The sequence below is a fragment of the Oncorhynchus clarkii genome, chromosome 4 (assembly GCF_045791955.1).
Source record: "Oncorhynchus clarkii lewisi isolate Uvic-CL-2024 chromosome 4, UVic_Ocla_1.0, whole genome shotgun sequence".
Taxonomy (NCBI): domain Eukaryota; kingdom Metazoa; phylum Chordata; class Actinopteri; order Salmoniformes; family Salmonidae; genus Oncorhynchus; species Oncorhynchus clarkii.
This window is the reverse complement of record NC_092150.1, coordinates 14,073,576-14,090,317: the sequence shown is the minus strand read 5'-3', so window position 1 is coordinate 14,090,317 and position 16,742 is coordinate 14,073,576. Positions and strand designations below refer to the sequence as shown.

At 41.7% G+C, this 16,742-nt stretch overlaps 1 protein-coding gene and 1 non-coding gene across 2 annotated transcripts; both read right to left on the bottom strand.

Moving 5' to 3' along the window:
• Positions 1–1,183: 1,183 nt before the first annotated feature.
• LOC139407578 (cadherin-related family member 5b) lies at positions 1,184–15,478 on the bottom strand. Its single transcript, XM_071151404.1, has 15 exons — positions 15,388–15,478; positions 9,752–9,927; positions 9,492–9,542; positions 8,848–8,937; positions 8,460–8,546; positions 8,245–8,343; positions 7,913–8,089; positions 7,630–7,720; positions 7,339–7,436; positions 6,709–6,915; positions 6,316–6,429; positions 6,103–6,169; positions 5,746–5,907; positions 2,212–2,387; positions 1,184–1,817 (listed from the first exon to the last, which is right to left on the bottom strand). Exons 1-15 carry the CDS (start codon positions 15,476–15,478, stop codon positions 1,260–1,262), a joined length of 2,244 nt encoding a protein of 747 aa, XP_071007505.1. The 3' UTR covers positions 1,184–1,259.
• LOC139408134 (U7 small nuclear RNA) lies at positions 3,072–3,125 on the bottom strand. The gene has a single exon (XR_011634191.1). It is a non-coding gene; the product is annotated as a U7 small nuclear RNA (small nuclear RNA).
• Positions 15,479–16,742: the final 1,264 nt, after the last annotated feature.

The following is a 16,742-nucleotide window of genomic DNA, read 5'->3' as shown; positions in this document are numbered from 1 at the left end:
GTTGAAGTATTGCATTGCAAGCAGGCCAGTAATGCTGTGTTCACGTGCTCATCGGAACTAGGAAACTCAGAAATGTCTGACTTGCTAACAGGTTGAACGCGACACGTGTATAACTACAACCAGTTAGCAAGTCAAAAATGTGCTGGTTTTCTAGTTCCGACTAGCATGTGAACACGGCATAAGTAGTTTGTGCAAATGGTTGCTATTATGACACGCTTATTCATAAAAACAGAATAACAAGATGTTAATTTTTTTATTCTGTTAATTTTGTTGTTGAATGATTAGACATAGGAATCTATTCCTATTTATTTTATTTTCATAACCATTGCACCTTCCCGGGCAGTATATTAGGTTGGAGTATATTAGGTTGGGGGGAGAGTCAACGTAAAACATTGTTGAGGTCAGACATTCTGCTGACAGGCCCACAACAATTTACCATCATTTCTCGTTCAGAAATTGTCACAGTCCTTTGCTAAATACAGAATGTTACTGCAAAAGATTAAAACAGTCTGCCAACACAGTAAATAGACCAGTAGTTTTAAGTAAAATGCTACAGCCCACAGTTTTAAACAAAAGACAAATTGTTGTTCAATATTTAGTGTAGCAATCGATGATTGTGTTTCTATCTCCTGTCTTGGTATAGGCTTAAACAGGCTATGATGTCACGCTCCTATTGCACAGCAATACTGTAGCCTATACCCATACTGTCAAAGTAAAATTGTTTTGAATATACAATCAATAAAGTGCTTGGCACTCACTATAGGCAGCATGAATGTTGAGTTTGAAAAAGTCACTGTAAAAAACTAAAACATTCTGCACACACCTCTACAAAATGTAATCAAATTTGCCATTACTCTTTCTTTCAGAAACTTACGTGGCCTAATTCCAATAGTTCCAAATTATACAGCAAATAAAGGGCGTTATTGTCACTATAAAAGGTGAATGAAAGGACTTTTTCTGACAGAGTTAGAATGCTAGTCCATGTGTGCACAGTTTAACGACAGGTCTGAATTATAATGGTAAAAATGTGTTTGTAGGGCATGTGCCAAGTTTAGAAATCTCAATATGTTTAGACGTACGTATTATTTTCAGAAATGGCGCACACAGATATTTAGTGTGGAATTTACACAACAATTATAGATGGGGCCCCAATTGCGCAATATTTAGCTTACCCGGCACAACTGAACGAAAAAAGAAAAGCTCACCCACCCAAACAGACAAGGCAAGCTAAATCCAGTGCAGGCCTACCCCTCTACTCCTCACAGGTCAGACGTCTGGATCTTTTCTTTCTCAGAATCCTCAAACCTCACTCCACGGCCATCATCCATATCAGCATCAGAGAACAACACCTTTGGGGTCTTTGGTGACGAGTTGTCATATTCTTCTTCCTCCTCTCTAAACCCCTCCTCTTCCTCGTCATCATCATCATCGTCGTCACCTTCCCGCTCCCCATTGTCAGGTATGATGACCACTTCCTCCTTGGCATTGGGGTCGATGTCCTCTTTGAACCAGACTGACTTGTAGCCCTCCTCCACACGCCTCTCCTTGGTCAGGATGGGCTTCACCTCCTTCTCGCTGTCAGCCTTATCAGACCCTGCCAGGCTGCTGGTGTCAAGCAGAAGGTTGGAGTACAGGGGAGCCGAGACCTTCATGACAGTCTCCTCCACAGCTCTGGAGGTCACTCCATTCCCGATGGACCGCTTCCCATCCATCTCCTCTGGGCCTTTGGATCCCACACTGCTAGTGTCTCCGTCATTCTGGAAGCCCTCGTTGGTGTACTGCACCCCATTCTTGAGTTCGCCGGGACCTTTCCCAAGCTGTAAACAAGCAATGTACCAGTCAGAACAGACTGCATTTAGGGAGGCAGAGCAAAAATCTTTAACACAAATATATATTTTTTGCCATCAATTGATTACTACACTTCAAAATGGTTTTAAGCTGTCCACATAGGATAACCCTTTTTGTTTCCAGGTAGAATCATTTTTGTTTCCAGATAGAACCCTTTTAGTTTCCATGTAGAACCCTCTGTGGTAAGGGTTCTACATGGAACTCAAAAGGGTTCTAACTGGACCCAAAAAGGGTTCTTCAAAGGGTTATCATATGGGGACAGTAGAATACCCCTTTAAGGTTCAAGATAGCAATTTTTTTCCTGAGTGTTGCTTTTAAAAGATTTGCATTGCTATTTCTTCTTGCAGTGTAGAATGAACTCACAGAGCTACGGAAGATGTTGGCCTCTGACAGCTTCCTCCAATCTGTCTTGCCCTTCTGGATGCGGAAGACGAGCAGGCCGATGACGACCATAGAGATCACCAGTAACACAGCCAGGCTTGCACCCAGGGCAGCCATGTCCCCAGGACCATATCCACCTGGGGCCCCAAGAACCCCTTCTGCAGGTCCAAGGTCAAACACAATGTTTAAAACATGCCGCCCCTCACAGAAATAAATACAACACAAGAATGGACATTGGCATCCAGCTAATATGTCTACAGGACAGCCATCTTGGTCGGGGAAAACGTTATTTCTAGAGACTAATCAAATATGGTAAAATATTGTATAATATTGTATATATGCATCTCTATGGCCCACTCCCCCCTAAAACGCTTACAAAAGGTGAATTAGGGAAGGGGTTTAACAATAACCACAGGAATGTCCAAAGAAATACCTCTAACATTATGTGTGAGTACAATTTTTGCAACCTTCAGACATTGGTTTTACAATCAGTGAATGGATTTTGGGATTTTGTTGACAAGCCAAGCGAAAGGACTGTGTGCGACCTTGTGTAAGAAGCATAGGCAGCAGCAATAGGCATTATCAGTGAGGTTGTGTTTGGTCTCCTGAGAGAAAAAGAAGGGTGGTTAGGGGATACCCACATGAAAAAATACTATAGTATACTATGGTATAAATACTGTAGTATTGCTATATTTATATACTATAGTATTCACTGTAGTAATTACTGTAGTGTTTTTGCAGACATGATTGTAGTATACTGTAATAATTACTGTAGTGTTCTTGAGGACATTTCTGGAGTATTTACTACAGCGTTTTTATTTGATTATCTTTGACATAGAAGTGGGGGCTTTCTCCTTGAGGAAACCTACTGGACAAATACAAAAATAGCAATTTTCCATTACCTGTAGGTAGGAAGGACTGGAGGAGTCTGAACAGATAGTTCAGAGCTTCTGCTCTTTTCTATAACCTGTAGGTAGGTAGGAGGACTGGAGCCTGATTGGATAGTTCAGAGATTCTAGTCTTTTCTATCCATGTCATTTCATGGGATGAGAGGGGGAGGCAAGACAGTCAGAGGGCAAGGAGGGAGGATGTGTTTAACTCAAGGCTTGTTATTAAGGGTGCATTGCATTTGTAGAGGGGAGTTTATTAGGTAAACCAATTTAGTTCTGGGTCAGACCCACCTTTGCCTCCAGAACAGCTTGAAATGGAATTGTTACTCAAATGGTATCAAGGGACCTAACGTGTGCCAGGAAAATGTTCCCCACACCATTACAACACCGCCACCAGCCTGTACCGTTGACACCAGGCAGGGTGGGGCCGTGGACTCATGCTTCTTACGTTAAATCCTGACTATCAAAATAAAATAGCATTTTCTTTGTCACATGCGCCGAATACCTTACCATAAAATGTTTACTAAATAAACTGAAGTAAAAAATAAAAGAGCAACAATAAATAGGGCTCCCGAGTGGCGCAGCGGTCTAAAGCTAGAGGCGTCATTACAGACACCCTGGTATGATTCCAGGCAGTCCCACAGGGCGATGCACAATTGGCCCAGCGTCTTCCGGGTTTGGCCGGTGTAGTACGTCATTGTAAATAAGAATTTGTTCTTAACTGACTTGCTTAGTTAAATAAAGGTTAATAAAAAACATGTGTATATATATATATATATATATATATTTAAAAATAACAATAGCGAGGCTGCATACAGCGGTACCAGTACGAGTCAATGTGCGGGGGTACAGGTTAGTCGAGGTAATTAAGGTAATATAAACATATAGGTAGGAGTAAAATGACTATGCATAGATAAGAGATAATAAAGAACGAGTAGCAGCAGTGTAAAAAAAAGGGGGGGGTCAATGCAAATCGTCCGGGTAGCCATTTGATTAGCTGTTCAGCAGCCTTGTGGCTTGGTGGTAGAAGCTGTTAAGCAGTTACCATACCAGGCGGTGATGCAACCAGTGCTCTCGATGGTGCAGCTGTATAACTTTGAGGATTTGAGGACCCATGCCAAATATTTTCAATAAGGAATAGGCTTATGACTCTGCCATAATCATGCCACAACAGGAACCAGGATTTGTCAGACCAGGCAAAGTTTTTCCGCTCTTCAGTTGTCCAGTGTTGGTGATCGCGTGTCCACTGGAGCCGTTTCTTCTTGTTTTTAGCTAATGGAAGTGAAACCCGGTGTGGTTGTCTGCTGCAATAGCCCATCAGTGACAAGGACCGACGAGTTGTGCATTCCCGAGATGCCGTTCTGCACACCCCTGTTGTACTGAGACGATATTTGCTAGTTTGTGACCCGCCTGTTAGCTTGTACAATTTTTGCCATTCTCCTTTGACCTATCATCAAAAAGCTGTTTTTTCGCCCATAGGACTGCTGCTGACAGGATGTTTTTTGTTTGTCGCACCATTCTCGGTAAACCCTAGACACTGTTGTGTGTGAAAAGCCCAGGAGGCCGGCCGTTTCTTAGAAACTGGAACTGGCGTGCTTGGCACTGACGATTATTCCAAGCTCGAAGTCGCTTAGGTCACTCGTTTTTCCCATTCTAACTTTCAATCAGTAACTGAATGCCTCGATGCCTGTCTGCCATGTGACTCGCTGTCTGTAGGAGTGAACCATTTTAATGAACGGGGAGGTGTACCTACTAAACTGACCACTGAATGCATATCCTTTAGCAAAAAAAACATTTTAATTCATATCTAAATTCAAACATTTTCTATTGTATTAATATTTTATATATTTCTTTATTTTTGTTAATAAAGGAAAGAAGAGTGCCAACTAGATGAGTTAAAAGTAGTTTGTGGGAGAAGAGTTAAAATAGTAGCAAAGTTTAGAAAGGTAAAAGTGTAAAGAACTGTTTGTAGATGCCAATTGTAGTGTTATGTTTAGTAAGTGGGAGGGGAGGGGGAGGATCCGAACCCAGATTAGGGTAAGGGTTGGGGATAGGGCACATGTTAATCAGGGTTACGTTGTGTTTATAAGTGAGGTATGTTGATGTTGTGTGGAATGTGAGGTTGAGTTTATATCAGTCTGACATCTGGAGCATGACGGACAGAGGTGTTTCAGTGTAACCTGTAGGGAACACAATATGTGGTCTATACTCACTCATGGGTAGCAGAAATTGGGATATGGTGGATAGGAATGGGTCGGGTGTATGCAATTTAAATGCTGTAGTATTACTATAGTTAAAAACTATAGTGTTTTAGCAGACACTGCAGTGTTTTTGCATTATTTACTTCACTTTAGTACTACAGTGTTTAAATGTGGATAATACTGTAGCATTTACTATCGTATTCTCCAATATACTACTAAATTATAAAGTAAGCGCTACACAATCAAGGGGGATACTACAATGTGTAGTATAATATTCTACAGTATACTACAAGATACTAAAGTAAGTACTAGACATGATCGAGGGATACTACAGTGTGGAGTATAGTATTCTACAGTATACTATCATTTACTACAGTTTACTAGAGAATTCTATAGTAAACTGTAGTATTTTTCCATGTGGGTACCTGTTGTGGAGTTGATGGCGGCATGGGTGGCAGTAGCCATGTCAGTGGTGGCCATGTCAGTGGTGGCCATAACAGTGGTGGCCATGTCAGTGGTGGCCATGTCAGTGGTGGCCATAACAGTGGTGGCCATGTCAGTGGTGGTTGGGGCCATGGTTGTAATCCCTGGGAGGAGAGCAGTGTCAGCAGCTGTTCAGCATGGATCCCCTCCCCATCTCTGTCCCTCCATAGCATGGAGAATGACATAGGGCGCGCAGTAGCACGTGATTTGCGTGTAATTAATGGAGAGCAGGGAGGGTGATAGGCAACTAGTGTTATTTATAACTATGTAAGTATATTAGCTACATTAATGGGTTTTACCTGGCATGACCTCCACCTTGAGAGATGCTGTAGTTGATTCTGCATTGGATGAGTCGATGGCATGCAACTGAGCAAACAATAAAAAAGTTAAACATTGAAAGTCTAAGTACAAGATCGTTTTTTCTAACATCTTACTCAAACACCTTCAGTTGACTTTACTCTAGTTTATTTGTAGGTTGTTGTTTTGGATTAAAGGGAACAGAACACACTCACATTCATGGAAACAGTGCCTGGCATAACGTTTTTAGTCATGAGGATGAAGCCTTGCGGGGTAATGGAGAATTCAGTGCTTCCCTGAACCTCATATCTCACATCAGGGTTGATGCCCTGTAGAGAAGGATTGGTTAGCCATAATGTTAGATAGGGGTACCATGAAATAAGGTCCCTGAAATGGGAAATGTAAGCTAACTAAAGATCATATTTAGAGTTAGTGTGATCAATATCAATATCATCTGTAGCATATTTGAGGTCTCTATAAAAATTAAATATCTCCAATAAATATCGAAGTCACACATTAATTGCAACCTTTTGTCTGAGATCTGTACTTTACATGTGCAATATGTTTTCACTGCTACCGACACAAGGGAATAGACCCATAGACCTTACATCAGCATAGTCTGTGTCCTTGGCCTGGACCTTGAGTGGCCTGTTGGAGGCTTTGCTCTCCAGAACCATGCTGTCTACGCCCGCGTCTGCAGAGATGAAGCCCTCATACTCCATCTTCTCAAACTGCGGTGGGTTCACACTCTTTTTCACAACAACGATAGTGACCGTTGTGGTCGCGAACTGGTCACCGTTGGATGTCTGTAAAGCCTGAGAATAAAAACCGCGTTAACATTTTCTATCAATGATTGTATCTGTGCCGCAGAAACATAATCCTGTGATGTCAACTGCATAATTATATTAATTGCAATAAGAGGTTATTAACTACACACTCTTAGGAAAAAAGGGTTCCAAAAGGGTTCTGCTTCTGTCCCCTTAGGAGAACCCTTTTTGGTTTGAGGTAAAACTATTTTGGGTTCCATGTAGAACCCTCTGTGAAATGGGTTCTACAGGGAATGCAAAAGGGTTCCACCTGGAACCAAAAGGAGTTCTTCAAAAGGTTCTCCTATGGCGACAACCGAAAAACCCTTTTCAATTCTAGATGGCACCTTTTTTTCTAAGTGTGTATAGACTATATGGTTGGCAGAGGTCTATATGGACATTATGGATTCATTCAGAGAAACTTTGAATTACCAAAACTGTTAAGGTCAGTGGACCCGCTATATCTGCCGCCTTCAACATGGTGATGTCCCCAGTGATCTGATTGATCTGGAAAATGTCAGATTCAGACCCTTAAAAAGAGAAAAAAAGAAACGTGAGAGCCCTGTTAGTAGAGGTATTTTCATTGGAGAAGAAATGTGTTTTTGGCCAGGCCTATAGGTGAGGTAGTTGCTCTGTGAAATATAGCCGAGTCTGTCAGTATCAATGATCGTGATATTTTTGAGAGTATTTACATGTAAAATGTTGAATATTCATGATGCTTACCAGTTGGAAATGTGTACATTATCGGCACATTTAAGCCTTTGTCACCATCAATGGCATGCACCGGACCTGGCAGCAATGGCAATGCACCAACCTGGGACGTAAATGAGACTTTGCATTACTTAATGTGGCTACTGTCACTACTACTTCAATCCAATAATGTCATGGGCTAAGCTAAACACACAATGATGGCTAGCTGTACTGAGTAGATTGTGAATATTAGTCAGATGTATTATAAGATTATAACAACGTTGTTGTTTTTGAGGGGAGAGGATGGTGGACGCACCTCTTGCTCTGTTAAGTTGACTGTTCCAGTATATCCAGAGCTGAGGCAGATTTTGGACATGTCAACTATGGTTTCTGTGCAGGGCTGAAACCATGGTGGACGGTTGTCAATGTCCATGATGTTGACATGGATAGTGGCTGTGGCAGTGAATGAAGGTGGTGTGGATGTGGGGGTATCCTAAAAAAAACCACAACAAAAGGACTCGGTGAAGATCTAAAGCTTGGATGCCGTCAAATAGATGATGGTTTCAACCAATACAATTTATTATTCCACGGCCCCAAACAATCAATCACTTTCATTACAAGAACTATAAAAACAGAACAAGCACTCACCTGAGCAGATAATATAAGTGTCACACTTGTCACTGCGTCATAGTCAAGAACATGTTGCACTAGTATATTTGGGCTGTTTTCTTGCAGTTTAAAACCCTCCTGTGAGAATTTAATAGGACGTTATTTTATTTTTCGATAAGTTATGTATGGCTGGGAGGAGCATTTTCTTTTAGTATTCACTCTCATATTTAGACAGGATGAGGATGGGGACTTACTGTATCTGGCACTAGGCTGTAATAGAGTCGATCCTTATCTGCATCTGTTGCTTCAAATGCACCGACACTTTTGCCTACAGGTGACAACTGGTCCAAAGAAAATAACACATACAGTGTTTATTTCTGTCACGAGTAGTTTTTTAAATATGTTTTATATATAGAATAGAGTAAATGGAATCAGACATTCTACCATGAAACCTTAACATGATTCTAGAAATATGGTAAAGTACTCATGGCTAGTATACCAACTGCTTAACTGTTTTTCTACTTAACTGTTTATCTGCTTAACTGTTTATCTTAACTGTTTGACTGACTAGCTAAAAACGTGATCTAACTTCCCTATGACTGATAATGAAGTACACTAGCCGAGAAAGAAATATGCACTCACCTCATCGACATTGAGAGTGTACTGGCTTTCTGCAAATACTGGCGGGTTGTCATTCACATTCTCAATAAGTACCACTACTATTAGAGTGAGCTGGAATGAAGATCACATCTGAATTACTGACTCCATAGAGGTATAGAAGTAAAATTAGGTTTAACTTAAGTTTAATATTGCATGCCATATGTTATAAATCTAACCATATTTAAGGGTTTTACCTCAAAAAAGGTCACAGTAGCTTTGAATATATATTTTATAAGTAATTTTGCTCTAAAGGAGTGTTGTCCCTTGAGCACTACAGGTATACTGTATAATAGAAATCAAGTGCTATTTGCACGTGAAAATGTAATGGAATGCAGTTTGGAATATTTCTCCATTTACACTTTGATAGTAAACTAAATGTACAGTGTACAGTCTGTATGTCTATTCCATAAAATTACCATACACAAGTGTGTAGCCAAAACCCCCAGTTATGACTGAATGAATCTCAAATCCAAATGATTTTGATTATAATGTCAATCAATGTATTATGGACATTACTTTTTATTGTAATTACTTTTCTAAATAATGTATTTATTGGTCCAGCTTGCCCATAGGTTAGCCACTCCCATAACATATCGATCATTAAAAGTATAAGAAAGTGCACTTACAAATTGGTCACCTTTTTTACAAAGAAGGTCAACGGTGAAAGATGTTTTAGTCTGTGAAATAAACAAAATGACACCAACTTCTCATCTGCATTATACAATTGACTATATTCATAATCAACTGCAAGAAAAGGGCTAATTAATGTGGAAAAGGCACCAGCAGAGCCAAAGGAATTAAGTGTACCCAACAACACATGTGCCTTTAGTAGCTTAATCTAGATCCAAGATGAAAACCTATTCATGCTAAAAAAGTGATAACATACCTCGAAGTCCAAAACTTTTACCGCTGTAAGATCATTGCCATTCAGACCAAAAGAGTCTGCAGGATTACTGGCAATAGTTAGGGTCACTCCTTCTTCTGTGGTGATTGTGGTCACAACAGCACCAACAACGTTGTTCTCTCTAATAGTGGGAGGCGTTGCCCCAGGCATGGAGCATACTGCAATGGAAGAGAGAAAAGACGTATAACAATGACTGAACAGTACCCAAATTATGTAACATAAAGTAAAATAATTGTCTGTTTTCAATGAAAGTATCATTCAAGCTAAATGTGTTTGAACTCTATGGATATTATCCCACTGGGCACACCACGTCATTTAAACATGGAGAATTGGGTCATTTGGTAGATACAGTACGTTGATGAATGAGATTCCAACCTATTTTCACCAACTCAAAAAGACAGTCAGAAGTTTGTTGACTTCTAAATGTGTTATCACAGCACTTTCAACCATTTAAAAGCACAACAAAGTCCAAATGGTAGTACAATGTCAGATCTTTTCTATTCATAAAACAACTTAATGTGTTACATTAAAGAACATACTGTAAGTGATCAATGCTGTTTGAGATTCTGTGCAGATTATTACAGCAATTGTGAAGATTTCCACAGACCTAGGAAGACATTTATACTTACATTAGGGTAACCTCAACATGTGGCCATGGATGTGTTACTCATTTTAAGGTTGAATAAATATTGTTACATTCGTTTTCAAGATATCCTTAACATTAGGCTATTTACTGCCTAACAAAAGTAATATTGAATTGTGTTTGGTTGACAACACAACCAAAAATCAACATTTAAAGGAGATTTATCTACTGCTTGGATAGTTAGATCTGGGCCACTAGCTTAATCCTATTATTTTATGTATTTAACTTATATTACGGTTGAGATGGAGACATGAATCCAACATATAATTTGTTAACCTGTAGAAAAGTTAAAAGGCTATTTAATATATTGCAAAAAATCCTGAATCCAAGATGGCGTAGCAGTCAGACATCTTTTGTCCTCGTCTTGTCCTGTCCCGTGTATATATCCCTTTATATATTTTTCTTCGCATATCTTTTTTATATATTTTTTCTAAACCTCAACTTCAAAACACTCTCCTGCAACCCACCTCACCCAATGTGGTGCGGATCTGTTTTTATCTAAAGTATTATTCACCTCGAATCCGAAATCCCCCAAACGAAGCTAGCCAGCTCACTAGCTAGTAGTCAGCTAACCACTGGTAGCGGTCATCAGCTAACCACTGCTAGCGGTCATCAGCTAACCTTTAGCTCGGAAAGCTCTCGCCAGTTTGTACAACGTGACTCAAACCAGAGCATACTGGACCTATTTTCTCTCCACATCCCCGGAATCCTACCGCAAGCTCTGAACATTTTCACCTGGATAATCGCAGCTAGCTAGTTGCTATCTGAGTGACTACTGGCTAACGTTGGTCCCGGAACAAGAACCAATTAGCCTGGAGCTAGCCAATGCTAGGCCCTTTCTCCCGGCTAGCTAAAGAGGCCCATCAGCCACTAGTGGGCCACAATACCTGGACACCTTCCACTGCCGGTACGGGGCACGGAACCCTGCCGATCCTTCACGACTGGACTATGACGTAGTATGCTCGAGGGGGTACTCATCTGGCCTCTACATCGCGTCGTCCCCTGAATGCCCATCCGCTAGCCACGGCCCTCTGGCTGTCTAGAGCATATTGGACTGTTAGCTGTATAGATCCATCGGCCAATTTCTTGGGCCATTATACCTATTTTGCCAATTGGACTTGGACCTCTCTGCTACTCGGAACCCTACTAATCCACCATAACTGGTCTATCGACGTCACTGCACGTGGAGGCTAAAAAAGACTTTCCCCCGTCAAGACGTCCCTCTAAGGCCCTTCTGCTAGCTTGCTAGCCCCGGCCTGCTAGCTGTCTGAATCGCCGTGTCTCTAGCCAGCCCAACCACTCACTGGACCCCTATTGATCACCCGGCTACGCATGCCTTTCCCTAATATCAATATGCCTTGTCCATTACTGTCCTGGTTAGTGATTATTGCTTTATTTCACTGTAGCCTCTAGCCCTGCTCAATATGCCTTAACCTACCATTTAGTTCCACCTCCCACATTTGCGGTGCCATCACCTGGTTTGAACATCTCTAGAGACAATATCTCTCTCATCATTACTCAATGCCTAGGTTTACCTCCAATGTACTCACATCCTACCATACCTCTGTCTGTACATTATGCCTTGAATCTACTCTCTCACGCCCAGAAATCTGCTCCTTTTACTCTCTGCTCTGAACGCACTAGACGACCAGTCCTGATAGCCTTTAGCCGTACCCTCATCCTACTCCTCCTCTGTTCCTCTGGTGATGTAGAGGTTAATCCAGGCCTTGCAGTGCCTAGCTCCACTCCTACTCACCAGGTGCTCTCATTTGTTGACTTCTGTAACCGTAAAAGCCTTGGTTTCATGCATGTTAACATTAGAAGCCTCCTCCCTAAGTTTGTTTTATTCACTGCATTAGCACACTCTGCCAACCCGGATGTACTAGCCGTGTCTGAATCCTGGCTTAGGAAGTCCACCAAAAACTCTGAAATCTCCATCCCTAACTATAACATAGATAGAACTGCCAAAGGGGGTGGTGTTGCAATCTACTGCAGAGAAAGCGTGCAGAGTTCTGTCTTACTATCCAGGTATGTGCCCACACAATTAAAAATCCATCTTTCCAGAAACAAGTCTCTCACCGTTGCCGCTTGCTATAGACCACCCACTGCCCCCAGCTGTGCCCTAGACACCATATATGAATTGATTGCCCCCATCTATCTTCAGAGCTCGTGCTGCTAGGTGACCTAAACTGTGACATGCTTAACACCCCGGCCATCCTACAATCTAAGCTTGATGCCCTCAATCTCACACAAATTATCAATGAACCCACCAGGTACAACCGCAAATCCGTAAACACAGGCACCCTCATAGATATCATAATAACCAACTTGCCCACCAAATACACCTCTGCTGTTTTCAACCAAGATCTCAGCGATCACTGCCTCATTGCAGCCGTCTTCATAGACCTTGCCAAGGCTTTCGACTCTGTCAATCACCGTATTCTTATTGGCAGACTCAGTAGCCTCGGTTTTTCGGATGACTGCCTTGCCTGGTTCACCAATTACTTTGCAGACAGAGTTCAGTGTGTCAAATCGGAGGGCATGCTGTCCGGTCCTCTGGCAGTCTCTATGGGGGTGCCACAGGGTTCAATTCTCGGGCCGACTCTTTTCTCTGTATATATCAATGATGTTTCTCATGCTGCGGGCGATTCCCTGATCCACCTCTACGCAGACGACACCATTCTATATACTTCCGGCCCGTCCTTGGACACTGTGCTATCTAACCTCCAAACGAGCTTCAATGCCATACAGCACTCCTTCCGTGGCCTCCAACTGCTCTTAAACGCTAGTAAAACCAAATGCATGCTTTTCAACCGTTCGCTGCCTGCACCCGCACGCCTGACCAGCATCACCACCCTGGATGGTTCCGACCTTGAATATGTGGACATCTATAAGTACCTAGGTGTCTGGCTAGACTCTAAACTCTCCTTCCAGACCCATATCAAACATCTCCAATCGAAAATCAAATCAAGAGTCGGCTTTCTATTCCGCAACAAAGCCTCCTTCACTCACGCCGCCAAACTTACCCTAGTAAAACTGACTATCCTACCGATCCTCGACTTCGGCGATGTCATCTACAAAATTGCTTCCAACACTCTACTCAGCAAACTGGATGCAGTTTATCACAGTGCCATCCGTTTTGTCACTAAAGCACCTTATACCACCCACCACTGCGACTTGTATGCTCTAGTCGGCTGGCCCTCGCTACATATTCGTCGCCAGACCCACTGGCTCCAGGTCATCTACAAGTCCATGCTAGGTAAAGCTCCGCCTTATCTCAGTTCACTGGTTACGATGGCAACACCCATCCGTAGCACGCGCTCCAGCAGGTGTATCTCACTGATCATCCCTAAAGCCAACACCTCATTTGGCCGCCTTTCGTTCCAGTTCTCTGCTGCCTGTGATTGGAACGAATTGCAAAAATCGCTGAAGTTGGAGACTTTTATCTCCCTCACCAACTTCAAACATCTGCTATCTGAGCAGCTAACCGATCGCTGCAGCTGTACATAGTCTATTGGTAAATAGCCCACCCATTTTCACCTACCTCATCCCCATACTGTTTTTATTTATTTATTTTTCTGCTCTTTTGCACACCAATATCTCTACCTTTACATAACCATCTGATCATTTATCACTCCAGTGTTAATCTGCATAATTGTAATTATTTGCCTACCTTCTCATGCCTTTTGCACACAATGTATATATAGACTCCCCTTTTTTCTACTGTGTTATTGACTTGTTAATTGTTTACTCCATGTGTAACTCTGTGTTGTCTGTTCACACTGCTATGCCTTATCTTGGCCAGGTCGCAGTTGCAAATGAGAACTTGTTCTCAACTAGCCTACCTGGTTAAATAAAGGTGAAATAAAAAAAATAAAAAAAATTGCCTGCATCCGTAATGGGTCTGCGGTCAAACAACCACCCCTCATCACTGTAAAACACTTCGACCTGGCCCGGGTATCCTGGAAGGATATTGACCTCATCCTGTCAGTAGAGGATGCCTGGTTATTCTTTAAAAGTGCCTTCCTCATCATCTTAAATAAGCATTAGCATCGAATAGCCCCCATGATATGCAACTTTTCAGGGAAGTTAGGAACAAATATACACAGGCAGTTAGGAAAGCTAAGGCTAGCTTTTCAAGCAGAAATCTGCATCCTGTAGCACAAACTCAAAAAAGTTCTGGGACACTGTAAAGTCCATGGATAATAAGAGCACCTCCTCCCAGCTGCCCACTGCACTGTGGCTAGGAAACACTGTCACCACTGATAAATCCACTATAATTGACAATTTCTTGGGCCTTCCTCTGACACCACCTGGTATAGAGGTCCTGGATGGCAGGGAGCTCGGTCCCTCTGTTGAGTCTAGCCTTTGGAATGACTTTTATAGCAACAGTGAATCTATTAAGTTAAGATTTCTCAACAATCATTCTCATGATACCACTTTGGTTGTAGTCAGTGTAATATCAACTACAGTGGATATTACATTGAAGATCAGATGTTGTTTCAAATGTACAAATTCAACATATTTTATACAAGGTTTGTCTATGTTGAAAATTCGTTACCGGGATGACATAATCCTGTATTTGAAATTTTACCCTCAAAACAACAGTTTACGTTGATAACTTTTTTCAAATCCAATGTGTTTCCCACGTAGATTCCACGTCACTATAAGCTGGCAAATTACGTTGAAACAACCAGTTTGTGCCAGGTGGATAGATAGCCTTACGGTTTGTGTAATTAAATAACAAGAAAATACAGATAATACATACATAGCCTTAGTTTCATTGGTGATTTAAAGGACTGAGAAAATGCTATATTTTATTTGGGACAAATTCCAACTCCAGAATTAGAATTCCAAATTCGAAGTGTAAAAAAAGTCATTGGACAACCAATCTGAAACATATTCCAAAAGCTGTAGACCCTGAATCTGTGTCCCTGTCAATGTACAATAATCATTTCAGTTTGGAAATACTTACTCTGTTGCGCTTCAGTTGATCTGTGAAGCAAAAACACAAGCAGAAAGCTCAACAAGGTCCTCAAAGTAAAGTGTGGATATTTCTTCTCCATTGCCCTGTTCAATTGTCCGATCGATCCTAATGAAATAAGGTAGGAATAGCAGGGCTTTTGTACCGACTTGTACTTGTCCGCATAAAGCAGTGATTATATGGCCTGAGGAGAGAGGACTGACTTTAGTCTCCACCTTTGTGACTATAAGGCTTATCTGCTGTTTTATGATCAGAGGAGAGGAGCATGTCTCTGGTGGACTTTCCCCCCTCATAAAGATACAAATCTGTTGTGGAGAAATCATACAATAATAAGAGCCACTCCTACATGAAAGCGGATCTGTTTTTGAGGTTGAGATGAGATCTATTTGTCGGATCATTATATGAGAAATTGCACATTATCTGTTTTGAGGGCAGCATGGGGGAAAGGGATGGACCTTTTTGTCCTATAAGCTATAGTGTCCAGAGAATTGAACACAACTGTTGCAAAGTATAGTGAAGAAGAAATCATGTGAGGCATGATGACCTCCCTAAACTTGGAGGATTAATCCCATATTAAAATGATTTGATATATTTGTCATATTTTCTAATATGGAACTACTAGTCCACCGGGTCTGAATGACAATGAAAACAGGAATGTGTGGTGGCCTTTGGTCAGTAGCAACAAACTTCATGACTGTATGCTGTACATGTACAACAACCATCCACATGAGGACAACAAATATCAGGAGTTACAAAGGCCTATATTACTGACTATCCAAATATAAATGTTACCTACTGCAGACACTACTTTAATGATTTGGGGAGAATTAGAACCATATGACATCCATACATGTATTTAAGACTTGGGCCAAACACCGTAAGGCAGAATTCAAAACGACATCAGATTAATTATCAGATTTCAACAGGGGCAGGCAAATGACAGGTGAAGGCAGGCAGGGGTCGATAATCCAGAGTAGCGGAAAAGGTACAGGACGGCAGGCAGGCTCAGGGACAGGGGCAGGCAGAGTGGTCAAGCAGGCGGGCTCAGAGTCAGGACAGGCAAAGGTCAAAACCAGGAGGACGAGGAAAAATAGAGACTGGGGAAAACCAGGAGCTGAGAAAACCGCTAGTTGACTTAAACAAACAAGACGAACTGGCACAGACTGACTGAAAACAGAGGTATAAATACCCAGGGGATAAGTGGGGAAGATCTGCAACACCTGGAGGGGGGTGGAGGCAAGCACAAGGACAGGTGAAACATATCAGGGCATGACATTAATAAGGAAATGATTAGGAGAAGATTGTTTCATCGTTTCGATGAGAGAGGCTGGAGGACCTTTGAATGG

Coding starts and splice junctions, on each gene's coding strand:
- LOC139407578 (XM_071151404.1), bottom strand. CDS start 15,478: ATGGAGAAGAAATATCCACACTTTACTTTGAGGACCTTGTTGAGCTTT. Junction 8,938..9,491: donor GTAAAAAAGGTGACCAATTT/GTAAGTGCACTT, acceptor TCTTCATTCCAG/CTCACTCTAATAGTAGTGGT. Junction 7,437..7,629: donor AATGTACACATTTCCAACTG/GTAAGCATCATG, acceptor TCTCTTTTTAAG/GGTCTGAATCTGACATTTTC.